The sequence below is a fragment of the Nannospalax galili genome, unplaced genomic scaffold (genome assembly GCF_000622305.1).
Source record: "Nannospalax galili isolate Female #2095 unplaced genomic scaffold, S.galili_v1.0 scaffold1408, whole genome shotgun sequence".
NCBI lineage: Eukaryota > Metazoa > Chordata > Mammalia > Rodentia > Spalacidae > Nannospalax > Nannospalax galili.
In genome coordinates, this window is record NW_008357131.1 from 43,284 (window position 1) to 52,733 (window position 9,450).

Genomic DNA, 9,450 nt, shown 5'->3' on the forward strand with positions numbered 1-9,450 from the left:
TGAGGGTGGGCACAGAGAGGAAACTGTCCAGATGAAAATACTCTGGTTAATAAATTCTATTCGGTTTTAGCTGTTTTAGTTTTTATGCTTTATCTATAGTCTTGACTAGATTCTGTAGTTTCTCTAATATCAAGCTACAAGTTCCCAAGTAAGAACAAACACTGAATACCTAAAACCTGAAGCTTGGTAACAAAAATTTCAAGGGACGAGTCTTGTGCCTGAGTATGGGCCATTTTAGGTAGGCAGAAGCAAAGTTGATGCTACTGGGCCACACAGTTCCCTAAAGTACTTGATGATACTGGGAGATTCTGTCTCAAAAAAAAATTTATTTTAGTCTTTTTTGAGACAGGGTCTCCCTGTAGCCCCAGCTGGCCTGGAACTCACTCTGTAGACCAGGATGGCCTTGAACTCAGAGATCCTCCTGCCTCTGCCTCCCCGAGTGCTGGGATTAAAGGTGTGTACCACCACACCCGGCTCAAAAATATTTAATAAAAAAAATAAAGCAAAAAACCCTGTCACTATAGAGATTCTCGAACTACAATCCAGGACAAAATGACTTCATGCTATGGACAACTGCTCTGAAGACTGTTGGAACTCTCCTGAGGCTTTTACTTGGTAGGATGCTAATGCCATTAGAATCTTACTGGGTAGTTTTGTAATATGTCATGTCAAATCCAGCTCTTTACAGATTCTAAGAGATCCTTTAGTTGAACTATATATATGACCCAGCTAACTTTAACAGTACCCCTAAATGCAGGCATTCCTTCAAATTATACCACTAGTGTCACAGAGTTAGCACTCTCTAACCCATCATCTGTCTTCCCTTAATAATCAAACTCAGATGTTCTACCCCCTTAGCCCTAACCCACCCTAGGATGCTAGTTGCCAGAACTGCTATCTAATTGAGTAAGGTGGAATCTATGCAGGTTACCAGTAGTTCTTGTTCCATATAAATAAACACACTAGGTATTGCTGAGACTCTGTTGCAAAATGAATGAATCAACTACTTTGAACCAGATCTGATCTGCTCAATTTCAGATGGTTTGGTCCATTGGGGACCCTGGCTAAGGAACATACTCCCAAATTCTTGGTATTATTCTGGTAGCCATCCTTCTGCACTGTGTCTTCTCTCGAAGAGGTTTAGATGTCTACAGTCATCTGCTCAATTTCAAACTTTCTTTAGCTCAAGTGACAGACTTTGAAATGCATGATCGCGAGGACACCATAACCCAAGGATGTGCTGAGATCAAAAACCCAAAATGACAATGACCAAGAATATAGCACAAATGGCCTAGGTTTACCAAAAGGAGCACATAATATTCTGCTGCCCACACAGCCAGCCTTTTCTGCTCACAGAAATATTTGTGTTTTGTGAAATCAAGTGTTATCTGACTATAATAAAAAATAAAGCCAATTAAGATGGTTAACAAAAAGAAAAAAACATGGATAATAGACAGTGGCATAGGGGAAACTGGAAAGAGGACAAAGTCCAAGCTTCCTAAGGCAGCAGAAAGAGCAGAGAAAGTAGTGAGTTCTAGAATCATGTACACAAAAGACCAAAAGTAAGAAGCTGAGCATCTGACACCCAGGCCCATTGCTGGGTAACAAACGGGTCGCAACTGCTTGGCCCTTCAGCCAGCAAGGAGCACCATGGGCACCCAGAGATGACCATTTCCAGCCCTATTAGTCATTTTTAATCACCTTATTTACTACTTGTCATTTTTATGAAGATGGGGGTCTCACATAATCTAGGGTGGCCTTAAACGTCCCATATAACCAAGGATGACCTTGAATTCTCCGAGCCTCCTGTTTCCACCTCTTCAGGGCCAGGATTACAGTCCTGTGCCACCATTCCCAGTTTAAAATTTTCACTGGCTGTAACATGGAAAACACAAAGCTATTACTTGCTTGAGGCTATTCATTCTAGAGTTTGCTCAAAATTAACATACTTTTTGGTCTGTTTCATATTTTGAGACGGTCTCATGGAGCCCTGGCCAGCTATAAATTCCTGATCCTCCTATTTCCTCTTCCCAAGTGCTGGGATGACAGGCATGTGCTATCACACCTAACTTTAATTATTTTAATAAAGGAAACCGAGGCCCGAATGGAGATCAATATTAGACACCCTAGACAATGTTCCCTGGGAAGGAAAAGTGAACGAGATGAGAATGCAAGGGGCTCATGGTGGGCAGAAGAGCCAGAATATCACCATGAGAAAACAGTTCATGGACCAGTGAGATGACTGGGCAAAGTGCTTGCTGTACAAGCCTGGCAATCTGTGGAATCCATGTAAAGATGGAAGGAGAGAACCAGCTCCACAAGTTATCCTCTGACCTCCAGACGTGACATGTGCCCACCCACCACCCCACATCTCTCTCTCTCTCTCTCTCTCTCTCTCTCTCTCTCACACACACACACACACACACACACACCATGGTTTTTTTTAAAAAACACCACAAAACATTCCAGTTCAGAGCATATTTGGATCCAATCTCTTTATTGTCAGGTCCCCACCCTGTACCAATGCCCCTTCCATACCTATAGAAAAACCCCAAGCCTGGGAGTGTCCTGGAAAAGAGGGGCAGGGTGTGGGAAACCCCTGCATCCTGCCCCCTGGCCCAGGCAGTGCAGACAGGGAGAGTGCATGGGGGAAAGTTGGGCCAGTAACTCCACTTGTAGAGGGATGTGGCACTGGCTGGGATGCGTGGGGAGAGGCGTGCCTGCTGCCAGCTTTCCTCTGGTAACTGCTACAGACTGGCATCCACAGATGGGTGCCTGGCTTGAGGCCTGAGATAGTGATGCCCTTTTGCTGGTGGCCATGGTTTCCGTCTGAGAAAGAGACAAAGGGAAGTCTAAGGCTGAGAGGAAGAAACTTTGATCACAGGAGAAGGAAGAAGGAGGGGTTGAATGATGTCTGCAGACAGCTATGCCTGCACCTTGCCTCATTTTCTGGTCATGTAATCAATCATGGGCAAGCCTCGCCCCCTCCCCTGACTCCTATACCTAACATGTAAACTAGCTTCACAAAGAGGAACATCTATATGTGACATCTCCCTACAAACTAGGCAGCTGGTAATCCACAACCCTACCCTAGGGGCAAGGAGAGCAGGGCAACAGCAGCCACAGGATTTGAATCTAAGCTCCAAGTATTATCTTGGGACCTTGTGAGGCATACTTCTTGTACCTCCTTTCTCACATCTGTTATTCTGGAGCAATCTCCACATTGCAGGGTTGAAGATAAATCATAAAAGTATTGTTGCCGGGCGTGGTGGAGCATGCCTTTAATCCCAGCACTCCGGGAGGCAGAGGCAGGTGGATCTCTGTGAGTTCAAGGCCAGCCTGGTCTACATAGTGAGTTCCAGGACAGCTGGGGCTACAGGGAGACCCTGTCTCAAAAAGATCCCCCCCCCCCAATACAAAAAGTGTCAGCTGTCCTATAGGGTATCTCCCCACAGCAGGGTCAAGTTGAACTCCTAATCCTAGCCATGAGACACTTCATCATCACCACACTATGAAGATGAGCAGCACCCTTCCCCTCCTCTGCAGAGCTGATCTGTAAAACAGGCAGCTCTTGGCCTTACTGTACTCTACAAACTGTCACAGTGTTATGCCTCTACTAAGGTTGATTGCTCCCTACCTACACAACGCTTCTCCCTCAGTCATAAGCAGGCTGAGCTTTTTGAGCAGCATTTTTCCCCACATCTACCTCCCATATTTTCCCGTGGTCATCCTGCTCACAGTGGATGCTAAAGGTCTGTGTTTTTCTGCACCAGACTAGATGCTCCTCACAGGTGGATAAGCAACACGATTGAGTATGCTGAGGAAACCTTTTCTGGGTGACCCTGAATAGACATGGCATCTATGGCACCTGCCATTCCCCCACTACACGAATATGGCAGAAGGTAGAGGGACCTTCAACTCTGGACGCAGTGCTACCTTCAGATCTATCTAAGAGAGAAAGCACCACCTCCACTCCATGGCTCTCCTGTTCTCTAGGACCCCCATACCTGCTTACTGCAAGGCCCCATCTTCTGCATCTGTGTCCTGGCTGTGCTCCTGAGAGAAAGGCAAACAGAGAAGCACCAATCACACAGGCTCTTAAGTCCTGCCCTGAGTCATCTGTTCAGAAAGGTCCTATGGCCCTGAGTGCCATCTGGAGGACAGTCAAAAGGACACTGCTGGGCATGGTGGCGCATGCCTTTGATCCCAGCACTTGGGAGGCAGAGACAGGCGGATCTCTGTGAGTTCAAGGCCAGCCTGGTCTACACAGTGAGTTCCAGGACAGCTGGGGCTACAGGGCAAAAAGACAAAAAAAAGGGGGGAGGGCACCAAAGCAAACCAGCCAATAAAGCTGGCTCAGGATCCTGAGAGGATGCTTTGAAGGTCTCACAACAAAGAGAAAGGACCACTCAAGGGAGTAGTGGGTATATTATGGGTACACTTCTCTACATGGAAAGACCTTGGGTCTAAGGTAAGCTGAAAGCTGTATAGATCAGTGGGATTTCCATTTTTGGGGAATCTTAATTTAAAGCTTTCGTGGTGAGTATTATGCCTAAAAAAGTACCAGGCTAGGTTGTAAGAGAGAGACAGACAGAGACAGATAAAAGCTGGGCATGAGGAGGACTGCTGACTGTCATAAGGCAGAGACATGTCTTCACATTGGAGCCCAGAGTGATTAAAAAGAGAAGCTCCAGACCCAATGAAATTTAGCCTCCAAGATGGGTTTGGCTCTTATTAGCTGTACTTGATTAACTCTGAGCTTCAGTTTCCTCACAGGGCAAATGTTACCATTCTAAGCACAGAGCAGGGCTGCTAAGTGACAGAGGTACGGCAGGCATCTATCGGCTAGATGGAAGAGTCTGATCCCCACTTTCACTCAGGGTAGGCTTCCTGTCAAATGGCTCCTAGCTTTACCCTGAATAGTTCTGGTACATACCAGACATCACTCCCTTATTATGAGACAGCCTGCTTCAAGTTTGAAAGGCAGTAAAAATTCTCATGTGGAATGAATACCCTGTGGCTTCCCTAGTCAACTTAATCCTCCCGGGAAGGAAGCTGCTGTGTGCGCCCTTCCTAGGCCCAATTCCTCTCTTCTTTAATTGAGACTGAGGCCAGAATGGGCCTTGAGCTTTGCCAAGGTCTACCCCAGACCCCAGTGGGATTTCTGACTGGCAGCTGAAACAGCCAACGACCCACTGCTCACCCTTCCCTACTCCACAGAGGACTAGAAGCCCTGGGAAGGAGGAGGGAGCGCAGAGGGGGAACAGCCAGTTTAGGTTCTTCCACCTGTGTCCTTCCTGACACCACAAGTACAAAGTCCAGTCCCAGCCCCATCGGGCCAGGCCCTTACCAGTTCCTCCTCGCTATGTGTTAGCAGCCCCTCCTCATCGCCGTCATCTCGAGTTTGGACTTCTCCATGGGGTGTGCCTGCCTCAGAAGTTGTGTCTTCTTGGGGAACTGGTGGCCGGCTGGTGCTGGTGCTGGTGCTGGTGCTGGTGCTGCCACTGCCGCCACCACCACTGCCACCACCTCCTCCTCCACTGCCACCACCACTCACGACACCACCACCACCGCTGCTGCCGCCTCCGCTGCTGCTACCACCGCCGCTGTCACCCTTCTTCTTGCCATCTTGAAGGGTGAGAGTGGTGGAAAAGGGACTAAAGTTGAGCCTGGTGCAGCTACTTGGCAACAGCTGGCCACAGCACCGTGCACCCAGAGGGACCAGGATCTGCAGGGCTCTGGAACCAGAAGCCCCTCCCCCAGCCTCCCACTGTTTATACAACGTCCTCCCCAAGCTGCGCTCTCAAAGACTGACCTGGGTTGGCCTTTTGCTCCTCAGCAATCTGCTCCAAGCGACCCAACAGGGCATCGATGTTGGACTTGATCTGTGTCAGCTCTGTCTTGATGGTCTGCAGCTCACTGCTCTTTACTGGGAGTGGAGAGGGGACAGGGTTGTAACTCAGGGGCATGGTGCAAACAAAATCCCAGCTTCATTCTGTCAACTAGTAAAGCAATTCTCTTTTGGTTCTTTTCCTGGCCAGAGAAAAGGCTTCTTCTTAAGAGAACTCAGAGTCTATCCCTAGAGTGCCCACACTATGAACCTGGCTGTTTTCCCTAAATTCTCAATCCTACAGGGACTACAGGTGAATAGGAACATAGGTCTCAGCCAGGTATGCTGCACATCTGTAATTGCAGCACTTGGGAGGCTGAGGTAGGAGGATCCTGAGGTTGAAAGCCAACCTAGTCTACACTCTGTCTCAAAAAGAAAAGAAAAAAAGGCAAATCTATGGTGTGTTCCTGTGCACACCTAGGCAAGAACACGTATTAGTTGTATTATAGGATGGGGTCTGTCTTGAAAGACACCAAAGGAGGGTCTTTTGCAATCACATTTCCTGGGGCCTGACTGCAACACACAACGAGCCGGATGGATGTGCAGTAACTGGCCTTTGTAGACCTGTCCTTATCCTTACTAGGGGAAAATTACTGCATCGCCTCAGTGGACATCATATCACAACACTGACTCTGTGTCCAGCCTAAGCTCCTTCTCCTCAAATGTCAGCCCTTTGTTCTTAGACATGTGTGCAGATACTCACATGGTTGTGTTAGAACTGTAGATCTGGTCCTTTATTTCCCAGTGCAAACAAATGTGATTCTATTATTTTAGTGACCATAAAAACATTAACCACCTAGGGAGATGTCACTCACACTTGATCTTGGCTGAGCCAGCAGTGATGGCTGTAGAACGGGCAAAAAGCTTGACAGGTATTGTAGTTTTGACACGACGGACCAAAGGGACTGTGACTCGGGGTCGCTTGACAGGGACTGCCCTGGGCACCGGCACAGGAGATAGGCGGCCACGGTAATCGAAGAGCCTGTGAAAGCAGACCAGAGGCTGCAGCATGGCCTGTGGCCACGAGGGGGCACTGAAATACTAGCTTACTAGCTTGCAGTTGTAATGGGCAGCTTTCTGGATCCTAATTTAAGATGCTGAAATCCTTGTTATTCCACCAGCCAGGACAAGTAAGGGCAGGAGAGGCAAGAGAGGAACAGACCAATCCCAGAAAGAATTCAACTCTATATCACTCTAACATACAGGCCTGCCTTCTTCCATGACCTTTGTTCTACTTAGTTAACTGCCACCCCAACCTCTGCTCAGTTTGTAAATCTCTCAAAGCAGCATCAATTCCCAGCTGGGAAGAGAGGTAAACAAGTCATTGGTCAATCCTTGAGCTTTGGTTTGCCCATCTGTTTAATGAGGAGTGCTATCCAAACTCACTGTCTACTCAAGTCTGCTATAAGGGCAGAGCATAATAACCTGGTTAAAACCACACTGGAGGTGTGATGAGTGAAAGTCCAGGTACTAAAGTATTGAGACATTCAACTCAGGAACCTGGAGCCTCAGACTCTAAGCCCCTTTCTTCTTTGGGACACTTCAACACCTTTCTTTAGAGATATGTCCAAAGGCTCAGCAATATGTCAAGACTGACACCAAGGCTCCCAGACTCTATGCTGTCACCCCAATGCTATAACTTGGAAAGGGCTTCTCTTCCTAATGACCAGGCAGAAACTAGGCTGAGCAGAGTTCTTTCCCTCCACATCTGCTGTGACCACAGTTCTCCAGGGAACCACAGCCTTCGCCAGGGATATACTTTGGGACTACTTTCCTGATGAATTATGACACCTGCCATCACTAGGCAATTCAATATCCCCTATCTTGGTACCCTTATTCAAAGAGTTTAATCACCTGTCTTGCTGGTGATTAAAGTCTCTGGGAATGGATCTAATCCCTAATCTTGCTTTTCTACCCAAGGGGAGGGAATGGCTCTGGCCTTGGTCAGAATCACTGAACCACAGAATCTCAGAGCTAGAGGAGACCTGAGAGATCACTTGGTGAAGCCCATCTCACTGACTGGGAAGGAATACAATCTATTCAGTGGCAGGGCTGAGATTAGCACCTAAATCTCCTGATTCCCAGGCGAGGGCACTTTCCACTGCACCAGACTGTCTTCGGAAACCACTCACAGATAAGGAAATGGAGGCTCAGAAGGCTCTGTTCTTCCTGGGCTGGACAAGTAGGAGGGAAGGAAGCAAGAAGGAGAGGTCTGACAATCTTTACGACTTCTAATCAAGCATATAATTGGGAGCTGGGTATCGTGCTGCATTCTTGTAATTCCAGCACTCAAGAGGCAGAGGCAGGAAGATCATGAGTTTGTGAGACACTTCTCAAAAAACAAACAGGGCTGAGGCCACTGGAGTGGAGCCCATAGCTTCAAGGCTAGGGACAGAAAGTAGACCACAGCCCATCAGGTACTAATTCGGACTTCTAAATAATTTGCTGGCTTCTTGGTCATAGAGTCAGACTGAACTGAGGACTTCTGGCTGAGCACCTTACAGAGGCAAGGAGACTGAAAAGCATATAGGGGCTCAAAAACTCCCTGCAAAGGCACTTTATCTGTGTATGGTCCTAAACTACAGGACCAGGAGAAGGAAAGGCAGTGAGAGTGTGAGAGTTTGGTGTGATGTAAAGACCCCAGTCCCAGCTCTGTCACTGATTTGTGGAGCAACCTTGGGCAAAGACCCATTCGCACTTGGTGCTTCAGTTACCAAATGGAGGACTTAATGGGCTATTCCAGCAATCTCTCAAGACCCTTCCAGCTTGGATGTTTAATGCCTGGGCACACCCCTCCCCTGCTCACCTGGCAGAGAAGTGGTCTCGGTAGTAATCATAGTCAAAGCTGTAGCCACTGGGGAAACAAAGGGAGAGGGCCAGGGCTTAGGGATGGCCACTCAGCCCAGTTCTTCACAGGCCCTCATCTCCAAATGCCTTCTCAAACTCTAGGCTCAGCACACTGTCACTATCAACATTTACTCCCTCTATGGAATGAGGGACCCATCCCACCCAGACAGAAAACAGAGTCCCACCTGTATATGGCAGTTGCTGCTCTCTTTAGGCCCTTGGGTCTGTTGGGCTTGGGCTCTCCAGCCATGTTGATGTCTGTGTGGAAGGAAGAAGCAGAGTTGGAATGCTGACAAGACAGTAGTATGCCCATACACATCACCATCATGCCTCCATGTAATTATACAATGTACACATGGTACTGAAGCAGCCAAAGATCTTCATACATTTAGTTTTTAAAAGTCAGAAGAAGACCCAGGCATCACAAAGATATGCCTGGTTACATGTTCATACACATTTAGACACATACATGGGAAGTTCACAAAAGACTCATTCACACATATAAGCCATGTATGTCATACAAATATGCATTCTCAAGCATGTTAACATAAATATATACATCAGGTATATAAGAACACATACTACCTATACATGGATATATATTATGTATCATATGTATGATATATGTGTGTATGATATATATATATATAGGTAAATGGAAGTCATATACAGAGAGAGAGAGAGAGAGAGAGAGAGAGAGAGAGAGAGAGAGA

General features: G+C 47.3%; 1 protein-coding gene across 6 annotated transcripts in view; it reads right to left on the bottom strand.

The window, feature by feature from the left end:
- Positions 1-2,478: 2,478 nt before the first annotated feature.
- The window catches only part of Raly (RALY heterogeneous nuclear ribonucleoprotein), an 89,795-nt gene continuing 82,823 nt past the window's right edge, over positions 2,479-9,450 (bottom strand). For 5 of the 6 annotated variants that reach the window (XM_029557157.1, XM_029557156.1, XM_029557154.1 and 2 more), the window contains 7 exons: positions 8,923-8,995; positions 8,697-8,744; positions 6,706-6,872; positions 5,816-5,929; positions 5,351-5,628; positions 4,008-4,056; positions 2,479-2,829 (listed from right to left, as the gene is read on the bottom strand). In XM_029557157.1, the coding sequence (XP_029413017.1) occupies positions 4,012-4,056; positions 5,351-5,628; positions 5,816-5,929; positions 6,706-6,872; positions 8,697-8,744; positions 8,923-8,995 (725 nt within the window). In that variant the 3' untranslated portion in view covers positions 2,479-2,829; positions 4,008-4,011. The remainder of the gene's footprint in view (positions 2,830-4,007; positions 4,057-5,350; positions 5,629-5,815; positions 5,930-6,705; positions 6,873-8,696; positions 8,745-8,922; positions 8,996-9,450) is intronic. The other variant, XM_029557158.1, reaches the window with a different exon arrangement.